Here is a 22,417-nt window from a genome sequence, read left to right as displayed (position 1 = left end):
TTATTACACTGCTACAACCTGTGCAGTGTCCTTGGCTTATTACAGTGCTGCAACATGTGCAGTGTCCTTGGCTTAGTACAGTGCTACAACCTGTGCAGTGTCTTTGGCTTATTTCAGTGCTACAACCTGTGCAGTGTCCTTGGCTTATTACAGTGCTACAACCTGTGCAGTGTCCTTAGCATATTACAGTGCCACAACCTGTGCTGTGCATAGCTCTAGGTTATGCTTCTCAGGACTGGTAATATAAACCACGAATAACACACACACACACACACACACACACACACACACACACACACACACAATCACAACAACTTCGTTATGTTCGCGAGTCGACAACATTCCTGCGTGTATATTACGGGTCAAAAAAAAAATGTGATCACGTAGAAGGAAGTTGTGACCTTAACATTCTAAAAGAGACTTCCATTCACTGACCCTGAGAATTGGCTGCTTTCCCTCCCTCCCTCCCTCACACAGGCCACAAACGTACCCTCCTTGCCCTGAGTCAGACACATACCCCGCGGTCCAGCCGGTGTTCGACGTAAGGGAAGAGAAAAAAACAAGACTAATTGAAGTCGTCTGTTGAGAAGCGGAGTCATGGAGGCCGGGGCTAGAAAGGCGAGAACGTAATTGCGAAACGCAGGGAGCGACGACGGAGCGGGCAGGGGTGGGTTAGCGCCTTACTGTTGCCGTTCATTCAAACTTGGGCAAGTGGGAGGGTGTGTGGGTGAGGGAGGAGGTGTGTGGCTGGTGCCTTGTACCGGTGTAGGAGGAGGAGCGGCTGGTGAGCACACCACAGCGAGGCTGCACACCAAGTGTCGTCGGACCAGCACACACACACACACACACGTGTGTAGGATCCTCCTACATGATGAACCAGGTCCTAGAGATGGATTTCCGAGCATTCGTATTAACGTGAAGCGAAAGCTACGAACCTGAAGGGTTTAATCGTTAAACAATCATAAACTAAGTTGATCACAACTGGTTATCAGTGCTCTAAACCAGCAATCACGGATCATGAAACAAGAATTGGGATTTTACATTACATATTAAGTAAATGCTTTAGCGAGCCCTCACAACATAAAGCAAAAATACACCCACACTTTTTCCCGCAAAAAAAAATTATGTACTCCATTTTTCTTTACTATCGTGTAATATGAGCGTCATCACTGACATTTTTCTTGTATTTATTTCCATCTTCGGTCAGCCTAGCTCATGTACGGGACACATAATGCACATGCTTTATTGATGACACACACACACACCACACCTGTCTGTCTTATAATAAAAGTCTACTACAATCCACACTTGGTCATTCAGTATGAGAGAACAGTGATTTAAATGCCTATAAAACTGATTGGATTGGATTGTGGAATTTAGGCTTATAAGCCAAGCACTGGATCTTCTAGGGCTGGCTATTCAGCGCTCTTAATACAGATTAAAATATTGTATTTTAGAAATCAATTTTGATGAAAATAAATACATTAATATATACACTTGTTTATCAAATGGCATCCTAGCTACGTCTCTTCGTTGTATATCAACTGACTTATATTTCTTTCTTGTGTCTCCCTCTGATGATGTGATTATTACACGAAAGTGCACTTGGGAACTTAACGTGTTTCATTTCCCCGTGGACTGCCTGCCTGCGACCTGTAGTAGAGCGTCCGGGCGTGCACCGGCCTCGCCACCCTTCCCCAGGTGGCGCCCAGCACCCGGGTTCTTCACACGACCCTACACGGCGTACTGCACGAGACTCGTGTCAGTGTAGGTACTTAAATGTCGCTGCTCAACCGTTACGTGACCGTACACGAGAGACGACTGAATGACACACACACACACACACACGTACAGGAGTTGTAGGGAGAGGAAGACAAGAGGAGGAGGTGGAGGACAGACATTCTTAGGTTGGAGGAGGAGGAGGAGGACTACCACCTCACCGTCCTCGGCGGACTTTCACCCGCCCCAAGGTCACTACCGCCTTTCACACCCGCCCGTCACCACCCCAGCAGCCTCACCCCCTCCTCCCTCCTCCCTCCTCGTGCCCCCAGGGATGGTGGCCCCCGGGGTCAGGGGGACGTGTGGTATAGGACCTGACTCAGCCGCTGCCTCCGCCAGGGTACAACACAGTGGTCAGGGTCCGGCTCTGGTTACCCTCGCGTCCTCGTACGATGTGATCTGTGCTCTGTGTGTGTGTGTGTGTGTGTGTGTGTGTGTGTGTGTGTGTGTGTGTGTGTGTGTGTGTGTGGTACACGGCACGGGAATGAGGCGTATCTTACGTGCTCGGTCAATGGTGGTGATGCCCGTCAAAACCAATGGGACAGCAAGGAAAACGTGAACAGTGCAGCCACGCGTGGTGACTAGAGAGGAGAATGCCAGCCCCCCTGACGGTGGAATGTGACCTCGGGTCACACGCAACGAGAACAACACTGGGAAACACACATGACCAGATGCTTCCTGTACCACGATTAGGAGCGACCCGGAACACTAGGGAGGTGTTACCTACCTGCCTACAGGCAAGCTAAACAAGTGCTTTGTGGCTCTTCACGTGTAGGGTACTGTAAGACGTGGGAGGAGTGACTGGTGTCCTCCCTCGCGACACAGCATTTGCTGGCTCACGGTACAGAGCCTTGCACGTAGTCTGATATATTTAATGGTTGTTAAGATGGTCGTTCAGATGGTAATTTTGGTTAGGTCAGGTTGATTACCGAGACTCTACGTCTATATCAATGGCCGTCAGCGTCAGGTTACAACATCAGTGGAATTATCGTGAACACCTTCGTCAGGTGTTCACCGTCAGGTTACATCATCAGGGGAATTATCATGAACACCTTCGTCAGGTGTTCACCGTCAGGTTACATCATCAGGGGAATTATCGTGCACACCTTCGTCAGGTGTTCACCGTCAGCGTCAGGTTACATCATCAGGGGAATTATCGTGAACACCTTCGTCAGGTGTTCACCGTCAGCGTCAGGTTACATCATCAGGGGAATTATCATGAACACCTTCGTCAGGTGTTCACGATAAGTCTACGACCATACAAGTTCCCGTGGCATGTGAGGATATCTTCACTGACCTTCATCTTAGCAACGTTTTGCTTTATGGAAGAACTAAGTTCGCTTGTGTTTAATACACTCGCAACAAAACCACTTACAAACCATGTTTTATTTCCTCATTTTCAGAACTGTAATGAACTACATATAGGACCCACACACACACACACACACACACACACCCACACACACACATATATATATATATATATATATATATATATATATCATATTATGCCGGGGGATAGGGGATTAAGAATACTTCCCACGTATTCCCTGCGTGTCGTAGAAGGCGACTGAAAGGGGAGGGAGCGGGGGGCTGGAAATCCTCCCCTCTCGTTTTTTTTTTTTTTTTTGTTTTGTTTTCCAAAAGAAGGAACAGAATTGGGCCAGGTGAGGGTATTCCCTCAAAGGCCCAGTCCTCTGTTCTTAACGCTACCTCGCTATTGCGGAAAATGGCGAATAGTTTGAAAGTAAAATATATATATATATATATATATATATATATATATATATATATATATATATATATATATATATATATATATCAACGTGCAATTTCATATAACACCTAATGCCCTCCAAGTGCTAGGATTCGAACCTCGCACTATTTGCGTGGTAACTGGGTACGCTGTCCTCGGTGCATGACGTGTTCGTTCAATATGCACTAAATTCGTGTTCTTCTACCTCCACGTTGTGGCTGTGAGGTCGGTAAAGTAACCGACTACTGGGTAATGTGAGGCTAGCAGGATTTGACCGGTCTAGACCCCGTTGCTCATGGACGTGAGGCGAAGGGTATTTGATTACCGGTAATCGAAGAGGTCGTTACACTATAATGGGCAGCACAGCCGAGTGGTTAGCGAAGCGAATTCCCATGAACGTGGTACGAGGTTCGAATCCTTGCTGTTGGAGGGCATTGTGTGATTATGTTATTTCATGTGTGGCGGGGTGGCGACGGGAATGAATAAAGGCAGCAAGTATGAATTATGTACATGAGTATATATGTATATGGCAGTGCATGTATATATACGTGTACGTTGAAATGTATAGGTATGTATATGTGCCTGTGTGGACGTGTATGTATATACATGGGTATGTGGGTCGGTTGGGCCATTTCTTTCGTCTGTTTCCTTGCGCTACCTCGCTAACACGGGAGACAGCGACAAAGTATAATGAATATATATATATATATATATATATATATATATATCCCGGAAAGCAAAAATGGGTATGTTTGAAGGAATAGTAGTTCCAACAATGTTGTATGGTTGCGAGGCGTGGGCTATGGATAGAGTTGTGCGCAGGAGGATGGATGTGCTGGAAATGAGATGTTTGAGGACAATGTGTGGTGTGAGGTGGTTTGATCGAGTAAGCAACGTAAGGGTAAGAGAGATGTGTGGAAATAAAAAGAGCGTGGTTGAGAGAGCAGAAGAGGGTGTTTTGAAATGGTTTGGGCACATGGAGAGAATGAGTGAGGAAAGATTGACCAAGAGGATATATGTGTCGGAGGTGGAGGGAACGAGGAGAAGAGGGAGACCAAATTGGAGGTGGAAAGATGGAGTGAAAAGGATTTTGTGTGATCGGGGCCTGAACATGCAGGAGGGTGAAAGGAGGGCAAGGAATAGAGTGAATTGGAGCGATGTGGTATACAGGGGTTGACGTGCTGTCAGTGGATTGAATCAAGGCATGTGAAGCGTCTGGGGTAAACCATGGAAGGCTGTGTAGGTATGTATATTTGCGTGTGTGGACGTGTGTATGTACATGTGTATGGGGGGGGTTGGGCCATTTCTTTCGTCTGTTTCCTTGCGCTACCTCGCAAACGCGGGAGACAGCGACAAAGTATAAAAAAAAAAAAAAAAAAAAAAAAAAAAAAAAAAATATATATATATATATATATATATATATATATATATATATATATATATATATATATATATATCGTAATATAAGAAAATACCGTTTGTTAAACCGTTCAAGAAAATAAGAGTGGTGGTGTGCTGTACTGTGCACCATGGAACAGGGAGCGAGGGGGAGGAGGTGACGGTGGTGGGTGGGTGTGGGCCAGGGTGAGCGTGCCGGATGGAATGGGCCCTTCCCTCCCACTGGTAATGAACCGGGAAACAAAGGACGCGGGGGGGGGGTCGGAAAATAAGTGTTGGATGATGATTATTGACCAGCGGGGTGTGTGTGTGTGTGTGTGTGTGTGTGTGTGTGTGTGTTGGTCGACCAAACATCTCTCCGGCCTAGGATGACAATTTAGTTTACATCACACCAAATGTTACGCGAAGACATGACGTCGCAACACGTAACATAAAAAAAAAAATAAAAAAAACAGAACGGTTAACTGTATTAAGGCAGACATTCAGCTGAAACTGAAGTGTTACATACACTACAGGAGAGTGCGGGAGGGAGGGGTGTGTAAGGTCATTACGTTACGAGCTGCTTCAAGTCAAGGGAGTCCCGGGTGTCTCCCACATGCACGTGAGGGAGGTCATGTACACGGTCAACTAGTGCCTCGTGTGACCTGACATGAAATTATACCCAATTTTCTGCCACTTTTTTTTTATTACATGTTATATCAGTTTTAAAGTATATTAGCAATGTGTCTGTCACTTGTTTCAATGATATGTTATGCTTTTATATCAATGTTCGCCTGAATATATATATATATATATATATATATATATATATATATATATATATATATATATATATATATATATATATTTCTTTCTTTCTGTCGTCTCTTTCCTTGCGCGACCTCGCTAACGCGGGAGACAGCGACAAAGCAAAATAAATAAATGAATACATATATATATATATATATATATATATATATATATATATATATATATATATATATATATATCAGTGGACTACTTGTTTTCCGCTGAATAGAACAGAGGGGATCAGGCAGAACGCTAAACTGGCGAACGCTAAAACTGGCCTCACTCACGGATCTCCCGCCCAAATCTGCCGGGTGGTGGTGGAGGAGGTGGGCTGCTGGCGGCTCGGGTAATTACCCGGCCCATTGAGACTTCCTGTGTGGCTCTGGGAGAGAGAGAGAGAGAGAGAGAGAGAGAGAGAGAGAGAGAGAGAGAGAGAGAGAGAGAGAGAGAGAGAGAGAGAGAGAATAAGGATGGCCTTGACTTTTGGTGTCGTACCGGGTTACACGAGAGTTGTGACGTATGTATGTGACTACACTGGCTTCGGGGAGGGAGGGAGGAAGGGAGGGGTTTATGTTGGCCGACGAGAGGCCAGGTGGTCCACGTCTACAGTTAACATCATCATCATCAACAAACACGTACGCTCATCTACCTGACACCAAACCCCTCCGAGTCGTTCCCCACTTGTTTCTGTGATCCCCTCTCCTCTATGACCGGTGGACTCGTCCATGTTATCGTCCACACCAGGCGGGAGTGAGTGTGTGTGTGTGTGTGTGTGTGTGTGTGTGTGTGTGTGTGTGTGTGTAGTTGTGGCTGGATGCTGCTGTATCGCACGACACCGGTACGTGGGTGTAGGGAGGACGCTGGGTAATATTGTCGCCTGTACGTGGGGTGTGGGTGTAGGGAGGACACTGGGTAATATTGTCCCCTGTACGTGGGGTGTGGGTGTAGGGTGGACACTGGGTAATATTGTCGTCTGTACGTGGGGTGTGGGTGTAGGGAGGACGCTGGGTAATATTGTCGTCTGTACGTGGGGTGTGGGTGTAGGGAGGACACTGGGTAATATTGTCCCCTGTACGTGGGGTGTGGGTGTAGGGTGGACACTGGGTAATATTGTCGTCTGTACGTGGGGTGTGGGTGTAGGGTGGACACTGGGTAATATTGTCACCTGTACGTGGGGTGTGGGTGTAGGGTGGACACTGGGTAATATTGTCACCTGTACGTGGGGTGTGGGTGTAGGGAGGACACTGGGTAATATTGTCACCTGTACGTGGGGTGTGGGTGTAGGGAGGATACTGGGTAATATTGTCGTCTGTACGTGGGGTGTGGGTGTAGGGTGGACACTGGGTAATATTGTCCCCTGTACGTGGGGTGTGGGTGTAGGGTGGACACTGGGTAATATTGTCGCCTGTACGTGGGGTGTGGGTGTAGGGTGGACACTGGGTAATATTGTCACCTGTACGTGGGGTGTGGGTGTAGGGAGGACACTGGGTAATATTGTCACCTGTACGTGGGGTGTGGGTGTAGGGAGGACACTGGGTAATATTGTCGTCTGTACGTGGGGTGTGGGTGTAGGGTGGACACTGGGTAATATTGTCACCTGTACGTGGGGTGTGGGTGTAGGGAGGACACTGGGTAATATTGTCACCTGTACGTGGGGTGTGGGTGTAGGGTGGACACTGGGTAATATTGTCCCCTGTACGTGGGGTGTGGGTGTAGGGTGGACACTGGGTAATATTGTCGCCTGTACGTGGGGTGTGGGTGTAGGGTGGACACTGGGTAATATTGTCCCCTGTACGTGGGGTGTGGGTGTAGGGTGGACACTGGGTAATATTGTCGCCTGTACGTGGGGTGTGGGTGTAGGGTGGACACTGGGTAATATTGTCACCTGTACGTGGGGTGTGGGTGTAGGGTGGACACTGGGTAATATTGTCCCCTGTACGTGGGGTGTGGGTGTAGGGTGGACACTGGGTAATATTGTCCCCTGTACGTGGGGTGTGGGTGTAGGGTGGACACTGGGTAATATTGTCACCTGTACGTGGGGTGTGGGTGTAGGGTGGGACGCTGGGTAATATTGTCACCTGTACGTGGGGTGTGGGTGTAGGGTGGACACTGGGTAATACTGTCTTATGACCCTATGTGAAGTCAGGTCCTACGCAGGACATGATGTGGTATCGCTCATCATACTCAACTTCCCATACAAAGAACAACAGATTTAAGTCAATCATGAACAAATATGAAATATAATGATTAAACCAAACCAAACCCCAAAAAGTATGACGGTCCTCACTAGAACATGACACATTGAATAACACCAAGAACCACAACGAAGAACATCCTGAAGTGAGAACGAACAGTTATGTGTTCTTCACAATCCTTATTAACCATCATGAGTCATACGGAACTTTGACTTTGCGTTACCCTCACCTTGCCTCATTAACCTCACATATAAAACAAATATATACATATACATATACGTTTATGTATGTATATACGTGTATATGAGTGGACGGGCCATTCTTCGTCTGTTTCCGGGCGCTACCTCGCTGACGCGGGAAACAGCGATTATGTATGATGAATAAATAAATATACTTTCCGCTGTTAAGGGGGTGACTTGTTTAACTGTTACAGATCTGGAAACCTTAAGAGCTCAGTCTTATGATCCTGGTCCAAGTCGTTGCTCAACGTCTTTGGTAAACATCACACACACACACACACACACACACACACACACACACAGCCACTCGACCCCATACACACAATCTGTCGCAGGCGGACCGACCTGTGCCAGTAATGGCATCTCAAGAACTGGCTGTCACTGTCAAGAGCCCGTGTCAGACTTGGTCTTGGCAAGTTTGTATGCACACACACACACACACACACACACACACACACACACACACACGAAGTACGCCACATTGCATCCAGCTGTTGGATAATAACCAGACGTGTAAAAATGATCTTTATATTCTACAGCGGAATTGTCACCAGTAATATATATATATATATATATATATATATATATATATATATATATATATATATATATATATATATATATATATATATGAAGGTCACCGGATGTTACACAAAGGGTTATAAAGTCGGTTTGGTTACAAGTTACTCCAGTTATGCATATCATTATCATTTTTCTTTTTCTTACGTTGGCGGCTCCAGTCACGCACACATCAAGGCCGGGACCGAACTGAAAGAGAGACAGGTCTATGAAAGGGAAAAAGAAACAAGGGAAAGTATTAACGAATTTTAGAGAAAGTGAAAAACCTGGTGATCAAAATGTGCCAGGTCATAGTTATTGGGAAAGACATGGGGGAAGGTAGAGAGTTCCACCAAAGCCTCGAGCTGTGCAGGGAAAGAAATAGGTATCAAAACGGCCCACCCTTGAATTGCCAAAGGCCACCCAGTAATCGTAGACACAGCTGTTTGACGAGTATTGCGTGTTCTATCCAGTTTTCAGCAACAAAAACACTAAGTAATATCTAAAGAAGACGGAGACTGAGCCAACACTGCGGGGTAGGGCATGTGGGTCGAGTGTGTAAGTTAACTTGGGACAGATAAATCACTCCCTCATAGTCGCAACGCTGTTTACAAGATGGCAGGCAACGTGTGTGTGTGTGTGTGTATGTGTGACGGATCTTTGTGGACACTTCCGATACCACTTACAGCGCTGGGGAGGTACAGGAAGTGGTGGATGTGCAATTACAGGAGGCAGGGAGCTGTACAACACGTGCACAGGCCGGGGGGGAGGGGAGAGGACCCGCCCCGAGGGGGGTGGGAGGAGGAGGAGGAGGACAAGTGTGTATGGCGAAGGCCAGATAACAACACAAGACCTGGTGTGGTCGAGGGCGAGGTCATCCTAGTGGTGAATCAAGTGTAGAGGTAGTATGGGGTCCGGTTTAAACGAGGTAGCCTTTGTTAATTGGCAGTTTCTTGAGGATTTAAGGCCTTCAGCGCCCGGGTCATTGCAGCGCTCGACTGCAAGTTAGAAACACCAGTCGAAAAATCTTTCATTTAATCTCTCGTCGTTCAATTGGACGACGGTACTCGCTCTCCCTTCATGTGTGTAAAACCCTTGACGAAGAGAGTAATGCTATTCACTGAGAGACTGGAAGTAAACATAACGCCAGGCTACATGCTTCCCATAGTTTGTGTGTGGCGACCCACCACTCGAAGACTTGACTTTTAAGCTACCTTCCTCCCTTCTAAACACCAGACCTATGGAACTATTTTCCTCATCTCGTCTTCTCAGTAGACCCCTCTGCATTACAGAGCCAGGTCCACCACACATGACTTGAGAATCTTAGAATTAAAAAAAAAAAATTTTACGGCGTATTTTTCCACTCGTTATGATCATGATCAAGACTGGTTAATCATAACTGGTTAATTGGATACATACATCATGGAGTAATAGGGTTATGGGGTGGGTACAACACTGATCAATAAGAGAATGTGTACATGAAAATGGTTAATGAGGGATGTGTGTAACTCCAACATTGGTTCATACGATATGTGTACGTATAACACATGTTTATTGCTATATGTACAAATACATCACGATATGTGTACGTATAACACCTGTTTAATACTAAATGTACAAATACATCACCGATTAATATGATATGTGTAAATGAAACATTGATTAATAGGGATTTATGTGTAAATGAAGCACTGGCTAATACAAGTAGGTAAAACACGGGTTAATGGGGATATATGTGTAAATGAAGCACTGGTCAATACAAGTAGGTAAAAGAATGGTTAATGGGAATATATGTGTAAATGAAGCACTGTTAATAAAAGTAGGCAAAACACGGGTTAATTGAGATATATGTTAAGGAAGCACTGGTTAATATAGGTCGGTAAAACACGGGTTAATGGGGAAATATGTGTAAATGAAGCATTGGTTAATACAAGTAGGTAAAACATGGGTTAATGGGGATGTGTGTGTAAATGAAGCACTGGTTAATACACGTAGGTAAAACACGGGTTAATAGGAATATATGTGTAAATGAGCTCTGGTTAATAAAAGTAGGTAAAACACGGGTTAATTGAGATATATGTTAATGAAGCACTGGTTAATATATGTAGGTAAAACACGGGTTAATGGGGATATGTGTATGTAAATGAAGCACTGGTTAATACAAGTAGGTAAAACACGGTTTAATGGGAATATGTGTGTGTGTGTGTGTGTGTGTGTGTGTGTGTGTGTGTGTGTGTGTGTGTGTGTGTGTGTAAATGAAGCACTGGTTAATACACGCAGGTAAAACACGGGGTTAATGGGACTATATGGGTCAATGAAGCACTGGTTAATACACGCAGGTAAAACACAGCGTGGGGGTTTAACCTGAGGGTAATGAGGACAATTTGAATATAACTGTAAGGCATGAGAAGCACTAGGGCGCTGGTACCAATGTAAGGTGACGGACGGACCCGAATCCATCCATGTATGTGGTGTTGTGTGTGTTGAATCCTGGATCGAGAACTGGTGTGTGAAAACAGATTTTCTCCACCGGCAGGTTTTCTGAACTCGCCTTGCATGAGTACTTTACCCCGGGGGAATTCGTGAGTACTTTACCACAGGGGGAATTCGTGTGTACTTTACCACTGGGGAATTCGTGAGTACTTTACCCCGGGGGAATTCGTGTGTACTTTACCACTGGGGAATTCGTGAGTACTTTACCCCGGGGAATTCGTGAGTACTTTACCACGGGGGGGAATTCGTGAGTACTTTACCCCGGGGGGGAATTCGTGAGTACTTTACCCCGGGGGGGAATTCGTGAGTACTTTACCACTGGGGGGGAATTCGTGAGTACTTTACCACGGGGGGGAATTCGTGAGTACTTTACCACGGGGGGGAATTCGTCAGTACTTTACCACTGGGGGGGAATTCGTGAGTACTTTACCCCGGGGGGGAATTCGTGAGTACTTTACCACTGGGGGGGAATTCGTGAGTACTTTACCCCGGGGGGGAATTCGTGAGTACTTTACCCCGGGGGGGAATTCGTGAGTACTTTACCACGGGGGGGAATTCGTCAGTACTTTACCACGGGGGGGAATTCGTGAGTACTTTACCACTGGGGGGGAATTCGTGAGACTTTACCACGGGGGGGAATTCGTGAGTACTTTACCACGGGGGGGAATTCGTCAGTACTTTACCACGGGGGGGAATTCGTGAGTACTTTACCACGGGGGAATTCGTGAGTACTTTACCACGGGGGAATTCGTGTGTATGATACCATAGGGATTCGTGTGTATTTTACCACGGAGATTCGTGTTTATTTTACCACGGAGATGCATGTGTACTTTGTCACGAAAAATTCGTGTGTATTTAACCACAGGGATTCGTGTGCATTTTACCACCGAGATTCGTGTATGTTTTACAACACGGAGATTCGTGTGTATTTTACTCCACGGAGATTCGTGTGTATTACACCACGGAGATTCGTGTGTATTTTACACCACGGGAATGCGTGTGTATTTTCCCTCGGGGATTCGTGTGTATTTTCCCTCGGGGATTCGTGTTCAAACAGCCTAATGATACAATCATGAACCCCGTTTTTCATTTCTCTGAGGCACACCAACGACGTAATTGGTTGTTAGTGGCGGGTAACGACTGCCGTGGTCTGGTCTTTCCCGCGGAGCCCATTTGTTAACGAGCGGGTCCCCCAGTTTCCCCTTGTCCTGATTGGAGGGTGTGATCCTCGTTGTTTCCCTCTAATTGTCGGTGGTTGTACACGGCTACGGTGGTTGTACACGGCTACGGTGGTTGTACACAGCTACGGTGGTTGTACACGGCTACGGTGGTTGTACACGGCTACGGTGGATGTACACGGCTACGGTGGTTGTACACGGCTACGGTGGTTGTACACGGGTACGGTGGTTGTACACGGGTACGGTGGTTGTACACGGCTACGGTGGTTGTAACGCGGCTACGGTGGTTGTACACGGCTACGGTGGTTGTACATGGCTACGGTGGTTGTACATGGCTACGGTGGTTGTACACGGCTACGGTGGTTGTACACGGCTACGGTGGTTGTACACGGCTACGGTGGTTGTACATGGCTACGGTGGATGTACACGGCTACGGTGGTTGTACATGGCTGCGGTGGTTGTACACGGCTACGGTGGTTGTACACGGCTACGGTGGTTGTACATGGCTACGGTGGTTGTACATGGCTACGGTGGTTGTACACGGCTACGGTGGTTGTACACGGCTACGGTGGTTGTACACGGCTACGGCCGCTGTGCACGGCTACGGTGGATGTACACGGTTACGGTGGTTGTACACGGCTACGGTGGTTGTACACGGCTACGGTGGTTGTACACGGCTACGGTGGTTGTACACGGCTACGGTGGATGTACACCCGTTACGGTGGTTGTATGTACACGGCGTAGATGGCACGTTGCGCGAGCTGCGCCGCCGGGATGGCCGGGCACGTGTGGTTTGGGGGTTGTGACAAGGTTGTGATCGCGTGGTGGGGCTTGTAACGATTTGGACTACAGAGATTAAATTGTGAACAGCAGCCACACTGTCTCTTGCGGCGGCAATGTGGGAGCGGAGTGGTTGTGAGGGGTTGTGATCAGTCATGAGTTAATGTTGTGGTCGGTGTGATACAGCTGGTCGTACCCATCTGTGGTAGACTTGCTGTGGGGGGAGAGGATCAAAGATTTTTACCCGGGGGGTGAGGGAGAAAATGATCTTTGAACTGGGGGGCATAAACTCGTCAAAGCAATGAAGAAAATCTTAAAACAAGAATAGTATGTAAGAAAACAATATATATATATATATATATATATATATATATATATATATATATATATATATATATATATATATATATATATATATGCCATTTCTTTCGTCTGTTTCCTTGCGCTACCTCGCAAACGCGGGAGACAGCGACAAAGCAAAATAAATAAATAAAAAAAAAATATACATATATATATATATATATATATATATATATATATATATATATATATATATATATATATATATATATATTAAAAGAATTGAGCGTTTGTATGTTTTTAGCGTGGATAAAATCAGTTACCAACATTACTTGAATTCTTGTGATGTAGAATACAACTGCTGTACTGGTGTGTGTGTGTGTGTGTGTGTGTGTGTGTGTGTGTGTCGGGCCACCAGTTATGAAGCCGTCTTGTTGACGTGTTTATGATATCATATGATCGACATGGGAAACGGATCCCATGTTTGCTTCAGTCCTCAGTGATGTAAATGACTGAAACTTAAATACGCACAAATGTATAGCTTCCATTTAATGGATCAAAACTGTTAAGTATACGAATTTAAGGACTATAAGAATCTAATAACTATAAGAATCAAATATCAAATGTACAAGAATCTAATAACTAATATTATAAGGATAAGAATCTAAGTATTATCATAAGACTCTGATAAATATTATTGTAAGACTAATAATTATCATTATACCTGCCAACGTTTACTGTATGGCGTACATCTTAAAAGAGGAGGCGACACACGACTGGGGTGTGTGTGTGTGTGTCGTCACTACATGCAACTTGCTACGATCAAATCCCTCGCTGTAGCAGTGTGATGTAGGGTATTAAATCAACTCCTTATGTGGCGGTCATTACCATGACATATTTCTGTTTCCGTTTAATGTTTTCGTTCACAGTTGCTCATTCTTACGTTAATAACTGGTTGTATTTTTAAGTTATATGATCGTCCCTGATGTCAGCTTGCAGTTCCAAGCATTAATTTTTATCTTGTTTGATATATTATAATCATTTATTGTTGAGATCTTATCCATATGCCTGAGAATTACCGATATTAATATACCTTTTTCTCCCCCTATACAGACAGCGTCCAACCACACCATCTCCCTTCAGCCACCGGGATACTGGCGATATGAATGGTCCTCTGCCCCTGACGTCATCCACCTCTGTACTCTCATTGGTTAGAGGTTACCTGACGTCACAAATGAAGATTAAGTGAATTGTGGCCATAGAATTGCCTTACATTACGCAAAATAAAGTTGAAACTACTTCGATTATCAAAGCACCACCTGGAAAACATTGATTTGTTCCATAATCAAGAGATTATCGGGTTAAAACGGAGGAGGAGGAGGTGTGTCTTGCATCACGTACTGGGGGAGTGGGCGGAGCTGCTGGGAAGGACATCGCGAGTGGCTCAGGCTGGAGACGGACCGAAGGAGGAAACCAGTGTGGCCGCAACAAGCGGCGAGTGAGGACGTGTACTCCAGTCCCAACCATTCTGATTCCCCAGTGTGAACGACAGTGACTATGAGAAGTCGATATAAAGTGACACTTGGCATAGTGATACCTGAGAAAATGGAATGCAAATTAGTGTTCTTGCTCTCGGTGGCATCCCTCCTGGAGCTGTCTACAGGATTCAATTACACAGACTTGGTGGCGACGAACGCCATGTGCGCACCCAAAGACACGTGCGTCAGTGACAAGCGGCCGCGCCTGGACGACACGAGCGACTGGAAGGACAGGAACTGTTTCTGTGACGACCTCTGCGCCGAGTACGGCGACTGCTGCGTGGATGCCAACGCCTACAACCCCAAGGAACAGGTCACAAGCACAGACAACTACCAGTGCGTGAAGCTGAAGCAGTTCGGCGAGCTGTACATGAAAGGGACGTGCATGTCGGGCTGGGAGGACCAGGAGGTGGCAAGCACGTGTTCCAGCGGTTCCTCGAACCCCCAGAGCGTCGGGAGGGACCCCATGTTGCAGCTGCCCGTCACCAGCCTCCACACCGCCGTCACCTACACCAACTTCTACTGCGCCGTCTGCAACAACGACTCCACCGCCTTGGAAATGTGGAAGCCGCGACTGGAGTGCCCAACTCTGGCCAGCTACGCGTCCCGCTTCAGAAACCTGACGAAGGAATACGTGGCCTCGAACCTGGTCTTCAATGACGACTACTGGGGTCTGTACGTCGATGACAACGGTGTCGATGTTTTCCACACGTGTTTCATCTACCCAGTGTTGCCAGAGACTGTCCCTCACATGGTCAGGAAGTGTAAACAAATGACCAAGACTTGTGCATCCAACTGGACGGACGCGGCGGTGGAAGACCTCTGCCACTCGTACACGGCGGTCGTGTACAATTTTGATCAAGCCTTCAGAAACACCCACTGTGCCAGGTGTAACCATGTGCCCCTCGAGAACATTACCTGCCTCCTCGGGAAGTTCACCAGGTCCTTCTTCGCCGACGAGTTCAATCCCCGAGCTTTCGCTCTGTTGTTTGATTTTTCCGACAGTAGCGGCAGCAACGTGGTGGGTTCCGTCTGCAAGTCGGGCGAGGTGTACGACCCATTTTTCAAGAAGTGCAGGAACGTGGTATGTGGGAAGGCCAACCAGGAGTACAAGTTTGGCAGGTGTATCGACTCTGTACTTCCTCCAAGTACCGAGGAACCAACCTCGTCTACCACCACAACCTCGCCTCCTACAACCTCTGTCACCTCTACCACTACCACTACAACTACCACTACAACTACCACTGAACCATCCGACGAGGTTGAGAAAAGTGGCTTGGAGAGTGAGAGGGAAGACTTGCGTGTTGTTCCTCTGGAAACAACTACAACACCCAGTGAGGTAGAGGCAGTCACCACCACCATCACTTCCACTCCTCCCACCAGCGAAACCAGTCAGCCTCCAGAGCCCACCACCGAGAAATCGCAAACGTTAACCTGCGAGAGGTTTCTCCTGCCAGCCGACGAGTTCAGGATGAGTGCCAACGGCACTGTGGTGGTAGAGAAGTACCGGCGGACCTACCAAGCACACGAGTACGAGCGGAGGGACGGGGGCATCCTGGTGTGCATCATCCAACCTGAGGCCGACAAGTTCTCCCGTCTGATGGGCTGGGTCTCCCTGGCTGGCCTGGGTCTCTCTTGCCTTTGCCTGGTGGGTCACCTGGTCGCCTTCCTCTTGGTTCCCGATCTGAGGAATCTCTCGGGCAAGAACCTGGCATCCCTGTGCATCGTTCTCCTGATGGCGTACGCCACCTTCATCTTGAGCGTGTTTGGGGAGCCAGGCAAGAGGGAGTGTTTCATCCTGGCGGCCGCCATGTACTACTTCTTCCTTTCCTCTTTCTCCTGGATGAACGTTATGGCCTTCGATATCTGGCGAACACTGAAGCTGGCGACGTCGGAGCTGCGAGTGTCAGCTGGAGGACAACACCGCAAATTCTTCGTGTACTCTGTGTACGGCTGGCTACTGCCCGCCGCTGCCCTGGCCGCCCTGGTAACCCTGGACTTGGTTCGACCAGAGGGCATGCCCTCCCAGTACTTCCCCACCCTGGGCGAACGCTGGTGTTGGTTTGGCCAGCGCAAAGCTCTCCTGGTGTTCTTCGCAGCTCCCCTGACCACCATAATGTTGATGAACATCGTGTTGTTCATCCTGTCGGCTCGCATCATCGCCGAGACCACGCAGTCGACAGCCAAGATGACCTCGTGTTCGCCACACCAGAATCAGTTCAAGTTGTACATGCGTCTGGCCCTTTTGATGGGCCTGACCTGGATCAGCGGCATAGTGGCTGGCTACCTGCAGCTGGAGCCCATCTGGTACATCTTCGTCCTGCTCAACACCTTGCAGGGGGTGTTCATCTTCCTGGCGTTCACGTGTACGCGGAAGGTGTGGCGCGTGGCCGGCAGCGGCTGCTGGCGGCGGTTGTCGCTGGCCCGACGCCGCGCCCCCTGGGTGGCCAGAAGCCCCTCCTCCAGCAGGCAGGGTCTAGAGTCCCGGGATTCCCACGATTCCCAACTCTCTCATGCCTCCCATTCCTCCGTCACGCACCTCACCTCCAATTCCCGCACCTCCGTGGACGCCTTCTAAAGCCCGGGGGCATCATTCTCTCTCGCGCGCACCGCTGTGGTGCAACCAATAAATAACTAAGTCACCCGTACGTCTGTGTTTACAAACTAGTTTTATCGCTACCACAACAGAACAGAGCTGGGGGGTGGTGCTACGCCCAGGACGTGTGGCAACACAGTATTACTGGCCACTGTTGGGATCTGAGTGCTTTAATGTTTATGACACGTTCGGCGGTGACACTCGACCTTGATGTAGCCAGCCTAGCCATTTGCTACTGTCTGCTGTACTCGTTTGTATATCTTGAAATACTCTCTACGTGGCGTCGGTTCCTCAGAGCGAACTGGGTGTGTAGTACACTTGTATCACTCAATTTGCATGGATTATTATCATACTGTGGTTGTAATATATTTTTATTTTTATTTTATATCTTAATCCATACGTGGCAGTGAGACCTCATCACAGTGTCGCGTGTTCCTATGCTAGTCGGATGTGTGTTCTATTCTCATATTATGTAAGGAGTCAACTTGCTGAAACGTTTCTGTGTCGTCCTCCTCCTCCTGTTAAGTTCTATAGACATTTAAATGTGTCCATGACTTTTTTTTCATAAATAAGATTACCCGAAATTAATACGAAATTATCTTTAATGTAGCTAAGTACACTGTCGTAAGGAAATGAAAAAGATTATGTACTAGAACAAAAGTCTTTGTAATTATAAACCATATATATATATATATATATATATATATATATATATATATATATATATATATATATATATATATTCTGTCGAGTGAAGTTTTCCTTTAGATATTTCCATATATTTACATTTTTATAAGAACCAAAGTACTTAACTTCTATAGTAATGGTTCATTATGTCTTGTCAAATACGATTGTATAAATCTGTCCACACAATACTTCCTGTATTGAAACATCTTGTTCACTGAACATGTGTGTTCAATGTGATATTGTTTAGGTCTACGTAATGATTTTCAAATATTTTATAAAGTGGTATTATGAAGCACAAAAAAATATATGGTATAACTTTCACAACGTGATGGAGGAAGTATTACCCATACAAAATTTCAAATATTTGTAAGGACAGTATTTTATGGATACTCTTGTAAATGTTTTATGGGATACTCATGTAAATGTTTTATGGGATACTCATGTAAATGTTTTATGGGATACTCATGTAAATGTTTTATGGGATACTCTTGTAAATGTTTTATGGGATACTCGTGTGAATGTTTTATGGGATACTCGTGTAAATGTTTTATGGGATACTCATGTAAATGACGTCTGATGCCAGTGATGCTCAGCGTTACATTTCGGATAAATGAATAAACTTTTTGTCATGTAACATCTGACAACCAAGCCCTGTAATTATGTATAATTGTAGCAGGATTACATTTAAATTCCCTGTACTGACTATTTCATTAACTGTAACCCAAGAACAGCAGGAGAACAAACGAGCTATTTTGATATATTACGTATAGTGTGAAAATATATTTTTATACATGTGGATCTAATGCATTTATAGGCCATGGCAGTGTATATGTAGTCACATTGTTTTTTATGTATATATATTATTGTAAATATATCACATATAACTTTTCTTATAAATAAAAATATAAAGAATATATGTGATCTTTCACATTCCCTTACTCGTACTTCAGAGAGAAAATAAATAAAAGGTGTTAAGAGAAACGGAAAGCACTCAGAAAAAAAAAAAAAAAAAAAAATATATATATATATATATATATATATATATATATATATATATATATATATATATATAATAATAATAATAATAATAATATATATAGTTTAACACTGAATTCATAAATGTATGAAAATATAGCAAATGGAGTTAAAACTTATGAGAACTTTATTTAACCAGGCCTACGACTGGAACTGGAAGTAATAATAAAATTCATCATAACCAGACAAAAAAAAACCAAGCTACCACGAGAAGGGAACAAACACGTAACCATAACCAACTGTTGGTATGTATGACTTAAATATTGCAGTTAAAAAAATGTTAACCACAATACACCCCCCTTGATCACGACGACCCGACCAATCAAAGATGGCAGTTCCGTGTTTAAATGTTCGTAAAGACATTTTGCTGTGAAATTTGGGCCACTGACGCAGACACTTTTTCTGTAGTATGGTTGCAGACTACACTTATGTGTCTAGTATGACTGTAGACCACACTACTGTATTCTGGTATAGCTAACTACAATACTATGTCTAGCTGGTTGTAGGCTGAACTTGTGTGTCGGGTATGGCTGACTACACTCTTGCCTAGTGAGGTTACAGATTATATCATTGTGACTAGTATGGTTGTGCACTATAGTAAAGTGTGTATGGTTGCAGACTACACTTTTATGTCAAGTATGGTTGTAGATTCTACTACAGTGTCTAACATGGTTGTTGACTACTACAATGTCTAGCATGGTAGTAGATTACTACAGTAGTATGGTTGCAGACTATATTACAGTGTCTTGCATGGTTGTTATGTAATGAAGTGTGACAGCGGATTATACTACAGCCTTGTATGGTTGCGGACCACACTACTGCAGTATGGTTGTGGACTAGTGTCTAGTATGGTTGCAGACTATACAACAGTGTCTAGTATGGTTGCAGTCTATACTACAGTTTCTAGTATAGTTGCAAACTATACTACAGTGTCTAGTATGGTTGCAGGCTATACAACAGTGTCTAGTATGGTTGCAGTCTATACTACAGTGTCTAGTATGGTTCCAGGCTATACAACAGTGTCTAGTATGGTTGCAGACTATGCTACAGTTTCTAGTAAGGTTGAAGGCTATACAACAGTGCCTAGTATGGTTGCACGCTATACAACAGTGTCTAGTATGGTTGCAGACTATACTACAGTTTCTAGTATGGTTGCAGACTATACTACAGTGTCTAGTATGGTTGCAGACTATACTACAGTGTCTAGTATGGTTGCAGACTATACAACAGTGTCTAGTATGGTTGCAGTCTATACTACAGTTTTAGTATGGTTGGAGATTATACTACAGTGTCTAGTATGGTTGCAGGCTATACAACAGTGTCTAGTATGGTTGCAGACTATACTACAGTGTCTAGTATGGTTGCAGTCTATACTACAGTGTCTAGTATGGTTGGAGATTATACTACAGCGTCTAGTATGGTTGCAGGCTATACAACAGTGTCTAGTATGGTTGCAGACTATACTACAGTGTCTAGTATGGTTGAAGACTATACTACAGTGTCTAGTATGGTTGCAGGCTATACAACAGTGTCTAGTATGGTTGCAGGCTATACAACAGTGTCTAGTATGGTTGCAGACTATACTACAGTGTCTAGTATGGTTGCAGACCATACTACAGTGTCTAGTATGGTTGCAGACTATACAACAGTCTAGTATGGTTGCAGACTATACAACAGTGTCTAGTATGGTTGCAGGCTATACAACAGTGTCTAGTATGGTTGCAGGCTATACAACAGTGTCTAGTATGGTTGCAGGCTATACAACAGTGTCTAGTATGGTTGCAGGCTATACAACAGTGTCTAGTATGGTTGCAGACTATACAACAGTGTCTAGTATGGTTGCAGGCTATACAACAGTGTTTAGTATGGTTGCAGGCTATACAACAGTGTCTAGTATGGTTGCAGGCTATACAACAGTGTCTAGTATGGTTGCAGACTATACTACAGTGTCTAGTATGGTTGCAGTCTATACTACAGTGTCTAGTATGGTTGCAGACTATACAACAGTGTCTAGTATGGTTGCAGACTATACAACAGTGTCTAGTATGGTTGCAGAATATACAACAGTGTCTAGTATGGTTGCAGGCTATACAACAGTGTCTAGTATGGTTGCAGGCTATACAACAGTGTCTAGTATGGTTGCAGGCTATACAACAGTGTCTAGTACGATTGCAGACTATACAACAGTGTCTAGTATGGTTGCAGACTATACAACAGTGTCTAGTATGGTTGCAGGCTATACAACAGTGTCTAGTATGGTTGCAGACTATACAACAGTGTCTAGTATGGTTGCAGACTATACTACGGCAATACTGTTGCATAAGTAGTAATATTGTTGCAGTATACAAAATCTCGTTTGGATCTGAACTACACTCTCTAGTAAGGCTTCATACACACTACAATTATTGTCTACATAGTGTGGTTGTGGACTATCCTTCTGTGTCTAGTATGACGACACTTTCCACTAAGGCTGTAGACTATATGAATATGTCTTATGGACGAAGGCCACACTAATTAGCCTACAGATTACGTTTCTATGACTAGTATGGTGTCTAGTATGGTTACAGTGTCTAGTAAGGCAGTGGATTATACCGTCTAGAAAGACGGAAGACATCAACCCTATGTCTAGGAGGGTTGCAGTGTCTCGTATGGTTGCTGACTAAACCTTCGGTATGGCTGGTGACTAAACCTTCAGTGTGGTTGGTGACTAAACCTTCAGTATGGTTGCTGACTAAACCTTCAGTATGGTTGCTGATTAAACCTTCAGTATGGTTGCTGACTAAACCTTCAGTATGGTTGCTGACTAAACCTTCAGTACGGTTGCTGACTAAACCTTCAGTATGGTTGCTGATTAAACCTTCAGTATGGTTGCTGACTAAACCCTCAGTATGGTTGCTGATTAAACCTTCAGTATGGTTGCTGACGAAACCTTCAGTATGGTTGCTGACTAAACCTTCAGTACGGTTGCTGACTAAACCTTCAGTATGGTTGCTGACTAAACTTTCAGTATGGTTGTTAACTAAACTTTCAGTTTGGTTGTCAACTAAACTTTGAAAGAGCAAGGAGACAGACTACATTGTTGTCTAGTATAATTGC

General features: G+C 45.1%; 1 protein-coding gene across 2 annotated transcripts in view; it reads left to right on the top strand.

The window, feature by feature from the left end:
- LOC139749179 (uncharacterized) overlaps positions 1-19,200 on the top strand; it is a 90,065-nt gene extending 70,865 nt beyond the window's left edge. For both annotated transcript variants that reach the window (XM_071662841.1, XM_071662840.1), the window contains one exon: positions 14,579-19,200. In XM_071662841.1, coding sequence (XP_071518942.1) covers positions 15,023-17,581 — 2,559 coding nt within the window. In that variant the 5' untranslated portion in view covers positions 14,579-15,022 and the 3' untranslated portion in view covers positions 17,582-19,200. The remainder of the gene's footprint in view (positions 1-14,578) is intronic.
- The last annotated feature ends 3,217 nt before the right edge of the window (positions 19,201-22,417 follow it).

The sequence above is a fragment of the Panulirus ornatus genome, chromosome 6 (genome assembly GCF_036320965.1).
Source record: "Panulirus ornatus isolate Po-2019 chromosome 6, ASM3632096v1, whole genome shotgun sequence".
Classification (NCBI taxonomy): domain Eukaryota; kingdom Metazoa; phylum Arthropoda; class Malacostraca; order Decapoda; family Palinuridae; genus Panulirus; species Panulirus ornatus.
Note: the sequence above shows the minus strand (reverse complement) of the source record. Positions and strands in the feature narration are given on the sequence as shown.